This window comes from Eleginops maclovinus, chromosome 23 (assembly GCF_036324505.1).
Source record: "Eleginops maclovinus isolate JMC-PN-2008 ecotype Puerto Natales chromosome 23, JC_Emac_rtc_rv5, whole genome shotgun sequence".
NCBI classification, from domain to species: Eukaryota; Metazoa; Chordata; class Actinopteri; order Perciformes; family Eleginopidae; genus Eleginops; species Eleginops maclovinus.
Window position 1 is genome coordinate 4,945,155 of NC_086371.1, and position 19,148 is coordinate 4,964,302.

General features: G+C 37.3%; 3 protein-coding genes and 1 long non-coding RNA gene across 4 annotated transcripts in view; all 4 read right to left on the reverse strand.

Annotated features, from left to right (window-relative positions):
• Positions 1-4,327: 4,327 nt before the first annotated feature.
• On the reverse strand, positions 4,328-6,112 carry fgfbp1a (fibroblast growth factor binding protein 1a). The gene is made up of 2 exons (XM_063876910.1): positions 6,033-6,112; positions 4,328-5,510 (listed from the first exon to the last, which is right to left on the reverse strand). The coding sequence occupies exon 2, from the start codon at positions 5,489-5,491 to the stop codon at positions 4,859-4,861; it is 633 nt and encodes a 210-aa protein (XP_063732980.1). The 5' UTR covers positions 5,492-5,510; positions 6,033-6,112; the 3' UTR covers positions 4,328-4,858.
• An 868-nt stretch (positions 6,113-6,980) lies between these two features.
• On the reverse strand, positions 6,981-8,359 carry fgfbp2a (fibroblast growth factor binding protein 2a). Its single transcript, XM_063876339.1, has 2 exons — positions 7,667-8,359; positions 6,981-7,436 (listed from the first exon to the last, which is right to left on the reverse strand). The coding sequence occupies exon 1, from the start codon at positions 8,311-8,313 to the stop codon at positions 7,672-7,674; it is 642 nt and encodes a 213-aa protein (XP_063732409.1). The 5' UTR covers positions 8,314-8,359; the 3' UTR covers positions 6,981-7,436; positions 7,667-7,671.
• Positions 8,360-10,825: 2,466 nt separating this feature from the next.
• prom1a (prominin 1a) overlaps positions 10,826-19,148 on the reverse strand; it is a 68,877-nt gene continuing 60,554 nt past the window's right edge. The window contains 4 exon segments of the mRNA XM_063876338.1: positions 10,826-13,408; positions 13,748-13,780; positions 17,337-17,360; positions 18,058-18,173. Coding sequence (XP_063732408.1) covers positions 13,759-13,780; positions 17,337-17,360; positions 18,058-18,173 — 162 coding nt within the window. The 3' untranslated portion in view covers positions 10,826-13,408; positions 13,748-13,758.
• LOC134859693 (uncharacterized) lies at positions 14,889-17,325 on the reverse strand. The gene is made up of 3 exons (XR_010165139.1): positions 16,859-17,325; positions 15,922-15,962; positions 14,889-14,952 (listed from the first exon to the last, which is right to left on the reverse strand). It is a non-coding gene; the product is annotated as an uncharacterized LOC134859693 (long non-coding RNA).

Genomic DNA, 19,148 nt, shown 5'->3' on the forward strand with positions numbered 1-19,148 from the left:
CATGTGTTGTCATGTTTTTCCCCCAGAGGTTCATGTGCCCTTTTGCAGACATGTATTCCCTCAGATTTAACTGCAAACTGATGTTACCTTTACTCTGTAGTTAAAGGCATTCTGGTAAGGAGCTTTTTATTGCAGCCAAGCCCCTGTGTGTTTTTATTTCAGACATCATGAGGCACAACTTGAGGATGGTGTTTTGCAATTAATGTATGTATATGGCAAAATTGGCAAAACAAGTATTCTGAAATGTATTTAAACCAAATTGCAATCCAGCAAAACAAGGAGAAAGACATATGCTGATAATAAACAGTCTTAATAAAAGGCAAACTAACTTTTATATGTGCTTTTAATGTGTCTATTTATAAAGGACTACCATAAACGTCATCAACATTGATACGGAAAAAAACCCTTCATGAATATGTAAGTTTTAATTTATGTATGTGGCATTTATGCAATCAGATAATGAAGTTCAGTAGTGTCTGTTGGCTGTTGATAGCTATAATTGAAATTAGCCTTACCTGCTGAGTCAAAGCATTCCGGTATTTAATGCTCCCTGATTGGACACATTCCGGTAATTGTTAATGAGCAACTTTATCAGAACCAAGTACAGCTTATAAAGTGTTTATTTGTTCATGCAGAAATTGCTATCCTTCTAATTGAATCTAAAAATAATAACAATGGATATTGCCTGATGTTATTTATAGCTTAATTTGCTTTTAGTGGGTCCAATATTCAGGATCTCAATGGTGCTGTATTTCAAATTCACTATAATAAGTCTACAATATTGCTGGTTGGTACAGTTGTTTAATCGATTGGGATGACTCAGTGTTTATGTTGCCAGCAACTGTCTTTCATAAATCACTTTATGGTCTGTGCTGCATCAATGCTCATTTCCACTGCAGGAAGATGCTGTAATCCAGCCTCCAGAGTCACATTTCATTTACCAATAGAGGGATAAAGATGAAGCAGTATCCCTGTTACTGAGTTTAGAATGGTTATATAACTTTGTAAACTATAAAAATAGGTCAATATAACAAAAGGAAAAAACTAAATCCAACAGTCCCTTCAATCTTGAACTGTAGTGGACTATTTTTTCTTCTTAAACCCCTACGAAAAATGTAAAAAGTATATACTTTAAATAAATATTGAGTGGTCTTAGCCAGTTTTGGGATATTCCTCCACAATTTTGCAACATATAGACAATACAAAAACATAGGCAATTGCTTCTACTCTTCCGCATTAAATAATCTAATTGATAAAAACATATTAAGTTTTATTAAAAGATTTGAGGTGATTTTCTGCTCTCTTCTGGTTGCTCGGTCTTTAGCAGCCGCCAGCCTCACACACTTATCAGTCTCATGTCACGCTAACAATGAAGCCTAATATTTGTGGTGTTTCATTAATTCTCTTCAGTGTGTAATCTTGGCTCCAACCAGATTAAAGATCTTTATGAACCAAATGCCCTTTCACTCTCATACAAAGCATTCACAGTCAGCTTGGTTGTACACACATACAAATCTCCTTAATGTCAGTAGTGCCTAGGGGTGTGTTAACCAAGGCCAACCTTTCTCAGCCAATCAGGAGCCACAGGCAGTCAGGCCACCAACATCACCAGAGGAAGGATGCTTTGACCAAAAATAGGGCATGAAGAGGTTTATAGTGGTCTTACATTGCAAAACTTGAAAGAATAGCTAACAACAATGCAGAGGATATAAAAGCAACAATTACACGACACTGCACTTATTCACAGAGGGGTTTCCATGATTTGTGGTCCTTAAGCGCTCTTTAAAAACAGGAACAGCTGCTCATGTTAATCAATGTGAATTGCCCCTTCTTCAGTAAGAAAAAATAAATAGAAATACAAACACATTTTAGGTACATACATTTTAGGATCAAATATCTACATTTATTTAGTTGTAGTTGTTTCTTAAAATGGTCACCTGCATTCACCTGCAGTGGCTGCATAATAACTTTAATAGTTTTAGAGAATTTAATAAACACGTTTAAATCTCAATGCAGTAACCATGCTTCACCAACTGCAGAAACTAACGTACAAAACATACATACTTATATATTGCTACAGTTATTTATGTTTATATAAATTAGACAAGTAGCTAATAGTTTTTAAAGTTATTAGCTTTTAAATTGTGTGTTAAATGCGTTTACAACTAAAACGTCAAACGTCAAGTCCTCTCCGTAGTTGATTCGATATTGAGCATGCGCAGAGCTGACTGACTAGTGCAACGCTGAATTCTGATTGGTTATCAGTTAAGGCCAGACGTTGGTGTTTCCTTTAAAGCGGATAGTAACGGAGGTCACAGGAGTATCTTCTACAACACGTTTTAAGTCTTTTAAAGATATATTTTAGGTCAAACCCTGCCGTGGGACTTTGTCCTATATAAACCAAACTTCTGGTAAAAATAACAAGATTTAACGTGTCAGTGTCTCTCCAGGACGAATTAGCTAATTGCTGGCTTGCAAGTGATGCTAGCATAGCATTAGCATTGCTTCCCGTGGGTTTGACTCGAGAGGATGTTACTGTACCTGGTCAAGAAAAACACTTTCAGGACCTGAGACACCTTTTATGAGAGGATTACCAAACATGACAACAGAAGGAAAACGCAGTGAAAGTTTCGTTTCTTCCACATAAACAAATACAACACACATTCAACTGAAATGGAGCAGTTTTATAGCAACTGGAGGAGAACAGGTGAGTGCTTATTCGGGTTATCACCTGTGTTAATGTAACCAAGTATATTTATTCAAGTAGTGTGCTTAAGTACAACCATAAGATACTTGGACTTTGTTTTAGTTTTTTTATATTATGCTTCTACTGCTTGTAATCAAGTTTTTTTTAACGGTGTCATTTGCAAGTAAATCCTTCCTTCTTTTATTGTCAGTGTAATTCTTCTTTTTTAAATGCCACTGTATGAATGACTCAGTTTTATCCTCTTCCTGAGGCATGCAGTATGTGGACAGTCTCACTGTAGTGGGTCTGATGCATTCAAATGATTGAATAGTAAATCACTTTAGTACAATTGTATTCCCATTACCCTAATTATGTAGTTTTTTCCTCGGTTTGCTTGTGTTTGAAAAGGAAAGTCGGTCCCTAATGTTAAATGATTTCAACAGCTTTGAACACTGCTTTCAGTTCTGTTAAAATAACAATACATTATAGGTTTTCTGGCTTTTTTTTCTGGGAGTTTTATTTACTGATTGTGTGCTTTGCCTCACATTTTACAAGTTGACCCACAGAATGAAAGTCTTGTGTTTTCAGTTGCAGCTGGTGCACACAATTCTTGCTTGAAAACTAATTCCTTTACTTCCTCACATTCCTGCAGTTATTCTGTGACTGTCCCTCTAATTTACTTTTGGTTGCAGCCACATTGCTGCCTCATTTCACCATTAAGGGATTGTATACATGGCCCAGAATGCAACCTGCTGAGAGACTTTGAATTTGATGGATTTCCACTGTTGGCAGTGCATTATGTTACAGCAGGAGATGAAGCTAAAATCATGAAGGATAATGAGTCATTCCCCTTTCTCGAATCACAGCATGTCCCCGAGGCTGCTCTCTTCTGGTCTGTTGGAGCTGCTTCGGTGGAGAAAGTATGTCTGCCTCTTACCTAAACATGTCTCTCTGTGATCTCTGAACATGTGTTCTGACACTTCGTGTCCATGATTTAGTGAAATCCTGATCTGATATCACATTTTGTTCTTCAGGGTTAGTTTTCTTGTTGTTTCTTGCCCTAATTTTCCAAACCGAGGATTTGAATAGGCTGAATATAAATGGGATCAATTTTATTCTGAAGGGTAACTCAATTTTAGCTGGTGAGGGACAAGAGAGTATTGCTATTCTACGTTTTTCTGAGGTTACAAACGAGTCTAATAGTAAAAATAAGATTAAGTCACAGAACACAATGGTTCTGTTATAATTGCCAAACATAATGTCTCTAATTTGCCAAATCTCTATTGTTATTATCAAAATCTAATCCAAAAACCTGCTGCCCTTTGACCTTGATTTTGCAAGTTGAGCATGTGTGGATTCAGAGGCTTGTCAGTGCCAAAGTATGCAGGCAACGGCTTTCTAAAAAACCTCACTCCCTCTGGTTAAATTACTGTGTAAATACCCAACATGCTCAAACTTCTAATCTCCCAGCTATGCTTTCAGCAGGACTCTGCCAACGCATTTGGAAAAGAGAGAAAAAAGCTTAGCAATTTAAGAAGCCCGAGTCGAAATGAAATCGGTATGATGTGAAACAAATGTTTGCAATTAGATTAAAAGTTATCATGATAGTTTTTATTGTTCATTAAACTGGTGATTATTTTGTAGATTAATTAACAGTTTGGTTTTCAAAATGTCCTAAAATGAATGAAATGTCCATTAAAACATCTTTCAGCCCAAAAACCAAAGATATTCACTTTAATATGATATAAAACAAAGACACACATTAAACCTCCACATTTGAGAGGCTCAGAACAGCATTGCTTTGTAATTTCGCACTAATTGTTGCAACTGCAAAGCACAAGATGAGGCTGTCTTGACTAAGGTCTTTTGAATGAAGGATGCAATTAGTATGATGGAAAGGAAATTCCTTTAAAATGAAATTACATACAAGTCAGATGTTTAGAAACATAATTTGTGAAAGTAATCAGAACTGTAGATTTTGCCCAAATCCAAATCACAGAACAAACATTAGAGAATAGATAGAAACATGTTTATTGAGGTGTAGGATTAACATTAACAATGTGGTTAAGTCTATACAAGCAGCAACTTTCTATAAAGAATCTTTAATAGAGACAAGTCTTAATGTGATGGCATATATAGCTGATTCTATTTTAGTTCCTCACTTCTTCTGTCTCAGCAATCAATATCCTGCACCATAGTGAAAAAGAATGTGCAAAAACTCGACCAGGAGTCGCTGCAGTGCTCCTCAGCCAGCTTCTTGTGACGGGGTTGACAGGATTTGACAGCTTTGGGTTCAGGCAGTGGATCTGATGGCTCGTCAGTCTTCCTCGGAGTGTTATGGAGTCTGAAATGAGCCTCTCTGGGAGCTCGTTTGCACAAACCTGTCCTGATCAATGTACTGCTGTCCTTGCACAGAGTCTTCTGCTTCTTCAGTGACCTGGCGATCTGCCTCCAGTAAAGTTTGGCATTTGAAACGTACTGTGGACAGACGGTCGGATTGGCAACATATTCACAGCTGAAGCTCCTGCCCCCCTTCTTGCAGCTGACCCCGAGGATGAAGACCTCCTCACCTGTTGCGGCCCAGGTGCACTCGGACTTGTCTTTGGTGACCATTTTTCCCTTGATGGGCTGTGCAGAGACAGATTTGTTTTGGCGGCTCACTTTCAGCCCTGGCTTGTCCTTGTGTTGTCCTCGGCCTGTTTCTCTTCCCCGCCGTCCATGGCTTTTCTGGCAGCTGCTCAACATCAGCTGATGGGAAATACAAGCCAAGACCAGCAGGATGGCAACATTGGTGAGGAGAGCCATGAAAGCAGCACAAAAAATCCTGCAGGATGATAAATTAGGATTTAAGCATGACCACAAATCCCTTTTTTAAAAATCATCTTAATTTATTATACCTGTGTTATGCGTAAATAACTAGTTTTCCATCCAAAGTTTTGTTCTACAGTAGCATCTTTTTAGGCACCTTAAAAACAATTTAGGACACCAAAATGCATTAGGCAAGACATCAAAGAAACATGAGGAACTGTAACTCCCATATGAATTGGATTTTAGATTAAAAATAAAATGGAAAACAAAAATGAGCTATTAAGGAACAAATAGGAAATTGGAATGTAAAGTATCAGTGAATAAAGATGATTGAATCCTTGATTTTTAAGACAATGCTACAAATACAACTACTCTTAATGAATTTGTAATGTACCATAGAGCATTTTAAACCACCGTAGGAGTGCTATTAGAACAAGTACTCACTATAAATCCTAACATTATACTAACTCCCAAGGGATTAGTAATCAGGGGTCATTACAGAGTGAGCTCAGATAAAAACAGTGATGAACAAACTTACCTGAAGTTTTCAGAGCAAACTTGGGTTTACAGTTCCAACACCTGAGAGATGAGAGTCGCCTTTGCTTAATGTACCTGCAGCCATAGCACACTGCTGCAGAATCAGCCCTCCCCTTCACACACACAATGCATGATTGGACGGCTTGATTTCACACTAGTCATCCGATGAAAGGGTGGTCTTTAGAGATATTCTGATAAAGCTTGTAAAGACAGTGTTACCTCAAACTATTATGAAAGTTTCTAATACAGTTTTGTAACATGTTGATTTAATCAAATAATGGAAACTATTCTGGAATTTGTTATTTAAAAGAAGCACCAAATCAGATCCTGCTTTGGAGCCAAACTTTATTTTATTCTGTGCAAGAGTAGACTACACTCCCTCAATGTTGTATGCACTTTGACATTTAATTTCTGTCTGTATTAGTTCTTAATCGAACACATTCGAGACTTAAAAAATTGGGAGACACTTACCAGAGTTATGTGAGATTTCGAGACCTAAAATGATCTGTTTTTTTAGATTGTGCTGCCTGCTTTTAAGAAGTCCCACCTGCTTGTACGATAGCTTCCCTTTTAAGGCATTAATTCAAACAAATGCAAAGTCTTTTTAAAAACCGTGACTGCACTATCTGTTAGAACAGTTTACCAAATAAGAAGACTGGAAATATCTTGAAAGAGCCAGATGTCCCTGAAGGAGAAAATCACTGATTGAATTTAGTGATCCGTTTAACTGAAGCAACAGCGACATCTAGTGGTCAACCGTGGTGTAGCAATGTGGGGATGGTTATGAATATTTTTTAAGACATGACATTTTTTATATACCACAAAGTATATAGCAGCCGTTTTCAGTATTGCCAGGCTTTTCCTAGAAAATCTCAATAAACACAATACATTTACTGGATTTCTGTAATTCTTCATCAAAATAAGCAAGAAAAAGCTGATCCACACAGAATAATGGAAAATAATATTTATTTATTTAATAAAGATATTTTCACATTCATTATATATTTCTTTTAAATACAGCAGTACATAAATCACTCCCTTGTTTCAGACCTTGTCTCTTTCCCAACAATATAGTAAGTGATGCACGTAGATTATACTCAGGTCTTTGTTTTCTGTCTCAGTCAAATGTGTTGTTGCAAATGTTTGTGCATCAGTCAGAGAAGAACTTTGAATTTCAGACTTGTGTTACATTAAGACAGGTAGTAGAGTTTTTTTTCAAACAGTGACATTTGTAGGGTGATGCATGCAAGGTTCACAGAGAAATCCTGCTTCAGATGGTCACAGCAGTACCATCTCTTCCTGTGGAGAGGGCGCTACAGTTCTTCCACAATGTAAACCAAACTGCCGGTTGGGTTTTCCCTTCAAGAGCTGCTATAATCAGATAGTTGAAGTCTTCATTGTACATCTGTGAATGTAACAGAGGGGCAAAACACATTTAAAATAGCAAATATTTGATGCTTTCAGTCGTACATTATTTGGATCAGTAATGTGTTAAGCAAGAAAAAAATATCCTTTTAAAATCATTTCTGGAGACAATTTTTCTTATTTAAATACACATAATTTTCATGAAAGTGCTCTCACTTTAACATAATATATTTTTAAGTTATTGAAGTGACCCAGACTACTGCTGCTTACCTTCCTCAGTCTTTCCGAACCAAGCCAATAAAGAAGGAGCAGATGCCTCGAAGCGACCTCCAGCAGTACTGCTGAGCCAACCTCTTAGCTTTGCTCTCCACAGGTGGGGTCGCTGATTCTGAATTGGTTCTCTCTGTGGGCTTTGCCTTAGGTTGCCTTGCAGAATCGGGTCTTGTGGGCCGAGGGCGAGGTTGAGGTCTCGCAGGCTGAGTTGCTGGTTTTGGCCTCATTGGAGCCTCCGGCGATGTACGGGAGAAGGATCCTGATGAGAAGACCATTTGGGACTCATCGCCTGCCTTCCTGCACATGTGGGGTTTGATCTGCCTTGGCCCCAGGCAGGCGTTTTGGAGCTTTCTGAGGCCCCACATCATCTGCACGAAGTAGTGGCGAGGGTTTTTGTTGTAGCTGCTGCAGGTGTGAGGCCGTCCAATGTACTCGCACCAGTAGGAGCGCTGACGGCTCTGGCACGTCACCCTCAGCCTGGTGTATTCCCCCTGACCGGTGATGGTCATGGTGCACTGGTCCTTGGCCTTGGTGCTGAATTTAATGGGATCATTCCAGCTGCTTTGTCTGTTTGCAGTCTGAGCCTCGGCCGACCAGAGGCAGCAGGCGAGCGGGAGCAGCAGAGCGCTGACCTGGGTCCACATGGTGTGAGAGAGATGCTGCGTGTAAGAGGAGTTGACTGCTCGAGCTGACGGTCCCTCCTGCTATTTATTGGCCGAGCAAGGAATTCATGTGACGAAAAAAACAGGCGAAGCAAAACATATATGGGAAGAGGAGGAGGAGAGCACAGCTTCATCAGCTGTCTGGAGGAGCGAGGGACCACAAACTGTTTACAGTGATGCTCATGTTCATCATGGTGTTATTTCAGCAACGTTCAAACTGTCACACATAAGGAAGAACCAAATTATGTCAATTTTCATCTTATAGAACATTTTCTTCTCTGCACACACTATAGTTTTTAAAAATGTTTGCATGTCTGCCGATTAGAAAGAAATGTAACATGTCTGGGAGTGCGCTCATGTAAACGAGCCTCCCAAAGCCTTCAAGTTCTTGCTTGTTTTTAAAAGGCAGTTCTAGCTCACAACCATGCAAGGTACCCTATCATTTCTTTCCCAAATATAAACACAATCAGACTGTACAACCACAAAGGGATGTGTGTGTGGAAGTCACACATGGCAGACTAAATTCAGTGTGGAGCGTGGAAAGTCATTTTGTCAATTGAGAAATAACGAGAAATGTCTGTATACCACCAGGGGGTTAGCATGTTTGTGCGGTTGGGTAGGCTATGTATAAAGTTGCTTTATTTTCATGTCCATATGGAGAAAAAGGTCCCACTGTGAGACATGTATGAGTGAAAACAAACAGAAGCGTCTCCATGTGTAACCTTAAAGTTTATGGATATACAGTACATCCAAACAAAAACAATGACACGTTTCTTTTACTGTACAGTACTTATGTAAAAAATAGCAAGTAGTCCCACATTAAAGACTGTATGATGTAAAATGTAGGGTTTTTACAGCTTGAAAAGAGGGAGTAAACATTACAATAGTTCCTTTTGAAATGCACTAGTATGAGAGTTGCACAAAAATGTAAATATTCAACGAAAAGCATCTCAAAATGATGTGTAATTATTATTTATCCAATAGTGAATTCCATGTTTATTCCATCAGGAATGTGATCAACCTTAAAGGATGAAGTTTTTTTATTATGAAATTCTTAAGCTCCCATCTTTTTCTAAACACAAATTCAGCTGAGCTTCTCATTAAACTGTTTTATAACCCACCCCAAGTGTTTTGTGTTCCGCTGAGATTGCAGCATATTCACCGCTCTCTTTGTCCGATGCCTCTGATCTCGTTCAGTTTAAACCAGCTTTTATTATCCATTCCTGCAAGAGGCAGTTTTTTGTGGCTGCTCTTAAAATCGGACAAATCACTATAAGCTATGAAATAACAACAGAAATGTTAATAAAACAATAACAATCCTGACAGTAGACAGTTTTATGCATTTTAATATGTGAGTACTTTCCTCCAGAGCCCCTCATAGTGCTCACTGTTGTAGGAGCCATTGGATCTCCTGTGTAAAGCTCTACCAGTAAGGCCAAAGATAGAATGTACATATAGTGATGTACAACTTGTACAGAATCCCAGAAAACAAACATTGCCTATACCATAATGTACAACTGAATTGCAAAAACAACCATTCTATGCCGTAATGTACAACTTTGTTTAACCTGGGAAATAACCATTTTAGGCTCAGTGTCAGTGATGTGCCAGTAAACACATGAAAAATAGAATTGGCCTGAACTGCTGCTTCTGTTTTTGAAAATTTGTTCTCATGTATCTTTTATACAAGCCTACTTAGAAGTAGGAATGAGCCTGCATGTGGTTTTCTGGTGGTATGTATCCAAACACTGGTTGGTACTGGAGAAACCTCAGAACGAAGCCTATGGAAGAAGTTAATCATCTCCTATTGAAAATAGCTGACCAGTAACGCAACCAGTGGGCTCTGGCCAGAAGTGGCAGCACCACAGAAGAATGTGCAGTATTGTGTTAAAGTTTTAAAATACACTGAGCAGGATGTCTCATTTCTCCAGTGGTGCAATGTAACTAAGTACATCTACTTTATTCATTCATTTACATCCTGCTATGTTAAATATTGTACTCTAAACATCATTACATTTAGTGATTACTTTAATTGCTTTTAATAATAAAAGAAATAATCAAAATATATTGTGAATAATAACATTGATTATTGATCATTTTTAAAGAATTAGTTTTGCCTACTCAGCAGCATATAAGGTAATACATACATACATATACATACATACGCATGTATAAATAGATTAAGGTTATGCCCCACTTACACCAAACAGTCCCTTTTTAGCTTATCACTATTTTAATTCATGTAGCCTTACATTTTTACAGTTTGCCATTCTTGCTTGTATTCACGCCTGCTTTGTTTCTCTGTTGTTACTTTTCCACGGATATTGCATTTTCATTTTATTTGACCGTTTTCAAAAATGATGAAAAGCAAATGCTTTCTAAAAAAGGCACTTCCAAGTCAAGACACCACATTTGTTTTATTGACAGAACCAGTTTAGCATTCTAATAAAGGCACTACATATAATCAAAACTGAAAAACAAAACACAACAATGATAGATTGAATTTCAAAGTTTATTCACAATTTATACACTCTCCTCGTCCCCCCCCAACTTAAGAATTACCTCTTCAGTTGCTCCATCAGTGCCCAGCTGTAGGAGCATCACAGTTCAAACCTTTTACTGATGTATCTGAAAGTCCGGATACACGATACCTAGTTTAAGCACTTATAAGCATGTATAAATCAGAACAATTTTCTATCATGATGTCACATCCAGACGCTAGCGGACAAGAATGATAGTCCTGTCAAAGTGAGCACACTGGTAAATGTCCATCTTAATAAAGAAACAAGTAAAAACTCATATAAATTCATGCTTTAGAAAGCCATTTTGAATTTACATCATAGTAAGATTTTCACATTAAGACTACAGCATGTATGGCATACTGCTTATGAATATTAAACTATGTATACAGTCTTGTATATGCACAAGTATTTAAGTGACTGTATGTAGAACAAGAGAGCTAGCTAGATTTCTGGCTGTAGCTACTAGCTAACTACCCTAATTTGCTAAGTATATTTATTTTGGACAACCTTTATCAACAGAAATGAAATATACTCCTTTTAATGAATCTAAGTTAAATAGTAATTCAAAGGCAACAAGGTAGCAGAGTTAAAATATCTGTTGTAGTTTGATAAAGTGACACAACATTGATGCTAATGCTAGGGATAAAAAGCTAGCATCAAAGTTATTTCTAAATCATGTCAGCTCTTTCTTGATTTTGACCAAAATACAGTAAAAATATGAACTTGTACTAATTTATTTAATGTTCTTTACAGTTCTTCTTTACTTGAATAAACAAGTCTTAAGTAATTACTGTTGGCTAGCTTATATTGCTTTGGTTTTGTTAAAGTATACAATTAGCTAGACGTGTATAATTAAAACGTTCAATGTTAAGATGGACATTTATTTTTCTACAGTGTGCATCAAACCATTAACTGTGTAAACCATAAAGCATTCTTCTGGGCTTCGGATATTTGAATTGTCCCATGAATGGATTGTCTAAATCTAACCTGTAAACATTGAGGCGAGGTTGGGATGACTGGATTGGCTTGTCTAATGCGTTTTATCGCTAAGAGTTCAGCGTATCTCTCAGCCAACATTATTAAGTTATACAAAATAACAAATAGCTCTTGAATACATTCACTTGTACAGTATATAGTTTTGTAAATGTATCCATAGCTACTGTGGGGTTTAAAAAGCAGAAACAGAACAAGCACTTTACTAAAGAACTGAGACCTAGGGTAAGAAAAACAATTTGGCTTGAGAAAGTATTTCTCCACTTTAAACACATCATCACTATGGAAGCAAGAAACGTCTCAGTAAAAATGTCATGTTAGTGAACTCAACATGATAGCTTGTTAATCAATTCATCAGCTAGGGAACAATCTACAGGCCTGACACTCTGTCTTAATGTGTAATAGATATATATAAACTTCATGACTTAAAGGGAAAATCCACCTCAAATGCTTATTACACTGTTGGTTAAATTATATTTAATGATGCATTTTACTGATTTTGTTTGAGTATTAATGGTACTCATGTGATTAATGCCCAAACCAGGATGATTTCTCCAATGGAGGTATGCTTTTAAGCTGGCTAAATGGGTGGTACCAAACCTACCAAATGGTCCCAAGATGATAAACATGTGACATTAAAAACACATTTCCCTCTACTGTGTATCTTTTACCCTTTGTAGGTGTCAACAACTATTTAAATGAATGCATCTGTGCTTGGAAATCCCTCTTTGGTGAAACGTCTTATATTAATGTTGGCATTTACAGTGTAACAGCATCCATGGGTTCATTTTCCCTTTAAGAAAGGACCATATCTGTACAAACAAAAACTGCATGAAACAAACTTCTGAAAGGCAACCAGTCTTTTGCAAATCCCCGCAGCCAGCAGTAATGTCTGGATGTTTTGTAATATTGTAAACATTTCCGTTTTAAACTCATGCTAACATTCTTCATATTTCTCACCATATATCCACCTGGGACCAACCTGTTCTACCGCCTTCTTCATATCATTCAGTTCTCACTCATCATGAAACACTCATTGAAACACATTGGATTTCATGTTAATTTGCACCTCACATTAGAGATACAACGACAGACTGTTCCCCTTTTAGAATAAGCATCTTTTGAATGTGATAGATCCATCCTAAGAGCAGGAGAAAAGTTCCTCTAGCAGCTTGCCATGACCTTTCAGTCACCGTGTTCCTAAGCACAGACAAGTACGTTACGATAACAGGCATCACCGTTATTGTCCTCTCGCTGAATGTATTTTTCAGCTCAGTTTTGTCTGAACAAATGTAAACGCAGACACAGCAGTCCTTTGAAAAAAAAAATGTAGAACAAGCCTGGCTCAGATTGATGAAGGAGAAGTTTGATGTCCTGCAGGCAGTTTTTCTTTGAGGGGGGAACAGGTATCTGTACCGAAGGCTGTGATCTGCTTGATTGAGGAGGTTGAGTTGATCGCTAAAGATTTAATTTTTAAAAAAGGGCTTTGTGTTTTCTTTTGTTGTAAGGAAACCTGCTTCTACTGAGCTTCCTCTGGTCCGAGGCCTCGTGAAAAAAACAGCCTGAAAAAAGAAAGGTTTTGATTAGTAAACTCAAAATATACCAAATAAATCCAGGCATTGCTCCACTTTTGTACGGATTAAGGAAAGTTTAAGTACAACTTGTACTGCTTTGCGTAACTCTTCATTTAAACAACTTAAGCGTGAGGTAACAATCACACTTATACAACATCACCACGTTCCAGAATCTTTCATTATTGGCAATATAATGACTATTTTCCTTTAAACGGTGTATCCCTACCACGTATTTATCCAGGGAACTCATTGTGCTGTTGAACCGATTGCAAAAGATCCAACTAAATAGCTTGAATTTAAAGAGGTTAAGATGTCAAACATACTTACTATGGTGTATTTTAGTTCCAGTTTGTGACGGCACTAGAAAAACAAATGTTTGCAAAGAATGAATTAGATTCTCAGAACAGTTTTGAATCGCATGAATGAAGCTTTGGCTGTTGTGTGAAGTAACAGACATAAGAGTGCAGTCTTTTATGAAGCTGCACAAAGGAGCTTCATAAAAGATGTTTTGTTGTACGACATTAAACACATCAGCAGTGAATCTCCCCCCCCCCCCCCTGGTGATTTTTGAGGAGTTTACGTGTCTGAAAAACGATGGTTGTTAACAAGTGGCTGAATAGGACTATAGAAGTTGTCGAGGATGTTGTACGTCAATACACCTAACACATAACAACTCCCGCTAAGTTTGTTAGCTCATCTTTGTAAAACGATAACAGACTGGTAATTGAAAATGACTTCTAGTTATGCTGTACTTGTCTGTAGTTCGTTTATAGCGTAACGTTAGCATTTTGCTTCTGGGGATTAGATATATGATTCGAAAATTATAAAAGAAGGATAGACATGTGGAGATTATCCGGCTGAACAAAATGTCATTTATCAAACAGGTTTGTTTTCTACAGATCTTATTTTTTACAATATTCCCAAATCCTATAGAGAAATTGCATTGCTTTTTCGTCGAGGGAACCCATACGCAGCTTACTTCCGGGTCGGCCTACAAAATACGTCATCCCTGCGCCACTCTATTTGATATTCAGTGTGTGGATTACAACTAACAATAATACCTTGAAATAATGCCATTTTTTTGAAGAAAATGTGGTGTTCTCAACCAACATCAAACAAGGCGAATACATTGATGGTTCATTAGTGATTATAAAATTGGCAATTCTTATCATGATGGTTTTCCTGCAAAGTCATTGTGAGCAGAAAAGCACTAAAAAAAAGCTGTAAGGAAGTGTTAAAGAGTTTGGTTAAAAGGAGTACTACAAATAACTAAGATTAAAAACAGGAGAGGGAAAGATCACGTGTTCATGACAGACGAACAGCGGGGCGAGAGGACGGCTGTGCAAAAGAAACAGTAAAGATTGGAAAGAAGGAATCAAATTAAAAAAGTGTTAGAGAAACAGAGGTCTGACGCACAGGTTTTCTGTACCTTTCAGGAGCCAGAACAAGAGCCGGCTCTCTGTCACCAGTCGATGTGCCTCGGAGGAGCCGAGGCCCGCGGGAACCTGTTCATAGTATCATAGGTAGGGATGCTACCAGCACAGGAACACACACACACAAGGCAAAACATTAACAGCCACATACTAAAACTTAACAACCACTGCTTGCTTCTCTTCTTTTAAGAGGAAGCAGAACGAGTGGTTGACAAGGCAGAGAGCAGAACAGCTTACCAACATCATGATGGCTTACTGTATCCACACTTTAGTACTGTCTTAAAGTATAAAATGATGTTCACATTAGTGGGGTTTAATGGGTTTGATGATAAATATTGTTGACGAAAGGATAATTTAACCACGTTCTGAGTTCCCAAAAATCCCAAATGGTATTTACACACTCCTGTTGTGTAAGTGTGAGTTTACAGGTTAATATGGTTTAAAGAAAAACTGGTGGTGAATTCTCAGTGTTTCAGTAGCAACCGTTTTTACCTAAGGTCAAATGAGGATGTAGATACATGTGGTATCTGTAGACAGTTATTTGTAATTGTCGTTCCAACATCTTGTACTCATTTTAGGATTTGTATATTTTAAATGTTTTACGAGTAAAGACCATAGAAACATTTTCTCTTTGGGTTTTACTTTTCCAGCTTATGGAATGAAACTCAAATTCAATGTGTTTAAAAGATGACACAGAAGCGAAGACGTTTGGTCCAGCTGTTTTGCTCTCTCCCTGTAGCTTCTGTTACAGTAGGTTGTCGTGTCGTCGTCTTCAAATGCAACTTAAAAATACACAACATGCAGTTAGATCTTTTTGGTTAATAAAGGAGGAAATGAAAGGAGCAGCATCACACCAAAGCTTGACATGCTTGCCTCTCTCTGAACAAAATGATCAGGTGTACATTCGTTGGGTTTTGGCTCACTCTAAATGAGAAGAAACAGGAAGGTTTTTCATTCCACATGAACATCCCACATACAGAGCATGCAGTAGATTAGTAGATCACCCCGAAAACCACACAGCAGAACATTGAAGAAGATAAGGAGAAGTAATGGTAGCAAGTATATTACCACTTTTAGATTCACAACAGCAGATCCCTCTACTCTCATTGCTGTGCGTTAAATACAGACATGGTTAGCTTGGCTTTGCATAAAGACAAAGGAGATAGCCGGCTTTCTTAAAAGATAACAAATATATATATGTATATATATACTCTTGTTAATTAATCTTTGGGAGACTGTAACTCTCATTCTATTTGCTAAATGTCAATATGCTAACATGCCCACAAGGATAATGTTAACATGCTGATGTTTTGAATGTGTTTGCTATTTTAATGTCTTTGTTAAACGTGTTAGCCAATGAGTGTTGATGATATTGCTAAAGTTAAAGTCTTAGGATCATCAAAGGCTAAATTCATCCCATGGTACTCAATTTCATGGCTGACATTTCCCTAAAAAGCTTGAATATGAACCACATTGTGGACCTTGAATAAAACCCAACACATTGTAGTTTTAGGGGTAAAGTTTCTGAAACACTTTCTTGACGATAAACAGGACATACAGTAATATGTGAGCTTTAGAGTTGTCTGTATTTTACACAAAACCAGGTTAGCTGTTTCCCCTGCTCCAGTCTTGATGCTAAACTAAAGCAGTTGCCTCTTGGCACTATAGCTTCATACTTCAGAAAATGAAGTGAATATGCATATTTTCTAAATTGTCTAAATATTCTTTCTCACTAAATCAATTTAACTCTGTTTTAAAGTACTTTTTGACTTAAAATAATTTCATATAGATATATTATGTTTTTCTAATAAACCATACCATTACTTGTCAGCTTTGTCGTTATTGTCAATTAGCCGTGTGTGTACGTGTGTGCGCAATGAATCAACTCCCTCAAAGGCATGCACTGTCGTCCGGCCCCGTCATAATGCTTGTAAAAAAAGCCCACGTCCCCAGGCATGCCTCCACCTCCCATAACATGCAGTAACAGGATTATTTTAAGTGTTACCTTGTCATCATAGGATTTGGGATACCTTGTGACCTCTCACTATGATAACCATTATTACCAATTTCCATACTGAAACCAAAACATCGTATACAAAAAAGGGATGAAAAATGTAATGTATGAGACATGCTGGTCAAAGCTTTGTAGTAGAAATGCTTGTTTTCCAAGTAATCAAACTTTTCAAGACTGTTAAGAGATAAATATTATTTTGAGTATAAACCATAGTGTTTTATTTACACTTTAATTACAAAAAACAGGTGGACTTGTAAGGTAATGAATGCGAGAGCCCTTCGTTAAAAGGTAAGGGGCACTTCTCAAAGGTAGCACACGACAAGAAGCCACACCATCCACCCATAAGAGCAATTTCAAGCTTACGTAAAACCAGCACCAAGAATTTAGTAAACAATCTATTTACAAGATCCGGAGAAAAGCACAGAGTGAGAGAAGTTGAAAGGACAGGGAGGTGGTTTAAATGTCTTACGTTTTCATGGGCATTGTCTCAATGCTATAAAGATACACAAAAAACAACAACATAAACATATTATTGAGATGTTCAGCGATAGAAATGCACCAGAGGGAGGTGAACCGGCACAGATCGCATGACAACTGATGGAGATGTTGCGTCACGTTTGTGTAAAGCTGTGATTTTAAATGAGAACAGAAGGTGCCTGAAGAAGAAATGTAAATTGACAAGTGTGTCAATGTTTTCTTTGTAAAGTGCCAAGTGCTTGACAGAGAGGAATGAAACAATAAAATAAAAGATATGGAAAATGGAAATCGTAGAAATGGTTATCACAAAGTAAAATGCCAAGTCCCAGAAACAGAGGAACTACAAACAGGAGAGAAGGCAGAAGGACATAAATCAACAAAATCACGGCGCAGAAGTCACTGAATCCTAAATGCAAGAGTGTGTAGAAGTGTGTGTAGATTTAAAAAAGTATATATTAGTTCAAATGATTAAGTATGAAAATAAAGAGTAAGATTCCTCATTATGCAGCTTTGCTAGATATAACTTTCAGAAAGCCGGTAGAACGTACAAAGCTGTAGAGAAAGAAGGATGTCCTTCAGCGATCCACAGCATATCAAATATCAACTGTAATGTCTTAACACTGTCTTAATGATATCCGTCTGTTGCTATTTTATCTATAAACTGTAAAATAAATGCATGCAGTTGTAAAGAATGAACAAATATTAGCACTCACTCGTCGTAAACGTCCTCTGTGTCCATCCTGCGGTAGAACTTGGCTAGTTTCACTGCGAGGATGATGCTGGGGAGCAGGAAGAGAGTGCTGCAGCCCAGGCCCATCCAGAATGTGTTCTGTGGAGAAAAATCCATAACCATTAGTCTGGAATTATAATTGTGATTATCTATTGATCAAGGAAGTCATTTCCCAACAAGTATGCCCAATAATCCCTAGTTCTACGTTAGTCATTTTGACGAGTTACTTCTTTTCTTTCTTGTTGTTTGTGATTGTAATGTCCATATTTAAGGCTTTAGATGATTGTTCAGACAAAGCAATGAAGCAATTGCATAGATATTATAATGGGCCTACATGTTACTTTACAGACCAAATTGATATGTATACAGCCCCAGAAAGAATTAAGAGACCACTTCAGCATTATCAGTTTCTCTTGTTTTATTTTTTGTAGGTACGTCTTTTGAGTAGATTTTTTTAATTGTATTCTATAAACTACTGGCAATTTTTCTCTGTTTCGGAGTTCAACAAACACTGGAATGGCTGCCATACATGTAGAGATAAACATTTAAGTTTGGAGTGGAGTGGTCTCTTAATTTTTTCCACGGCTGTAGATATATTTTTTGCAATTGTCTGTATGTCTGTATATCTGTACGTTTTATACTATGCAAGTGTGTCTGTGCTCATGTAGTGTAAGCACATATTCCTGCTACTAACTGCAGTATTTTGGACAGTTTTAGAACATTTAAATGATCCAGAATATTTTATATTGTATATTTTTGATTAAATATTTTTCCTTTTTTATTTTTTTTCTATTCCACTTTTAAGTATTTAATTGTTATGTCTGAACACACTGCTGCTTCTGTAACAAAATAATGTCCATCCATCCATCCATTTTTACTTTAGATATATGCCTAATGAATGAAATCGTTAAATACAGCTTTAAATTAAAATCCACAGTTTGTGCTTATATCTTATGTATTTTTGATCTACCTCACTGTGTTAAATGTAATTTGGATTTTAAAATGTAATAACACTAATAAACTACAGTCGATCTGTTGTAATATAATCAACCACAAACAAGCTCCGGTGACCTC

Coding starts and splice junctions, on each gene's coding strand:
- fgfbp1a (XM_063876910.1), bottom strand. CDS start 5,491: ATGGCTCTCCTCACCAATGTTGCCATCCTGCTGGTCTTGGCTTGTATT.
- fgfbp2a (XM_063876339.1), bottom strand. CDS start 8,313: ATGTGGACCCAGGTCAGCGCTCTGCTGCTCCCGCTCGCCTGCTGCCTC.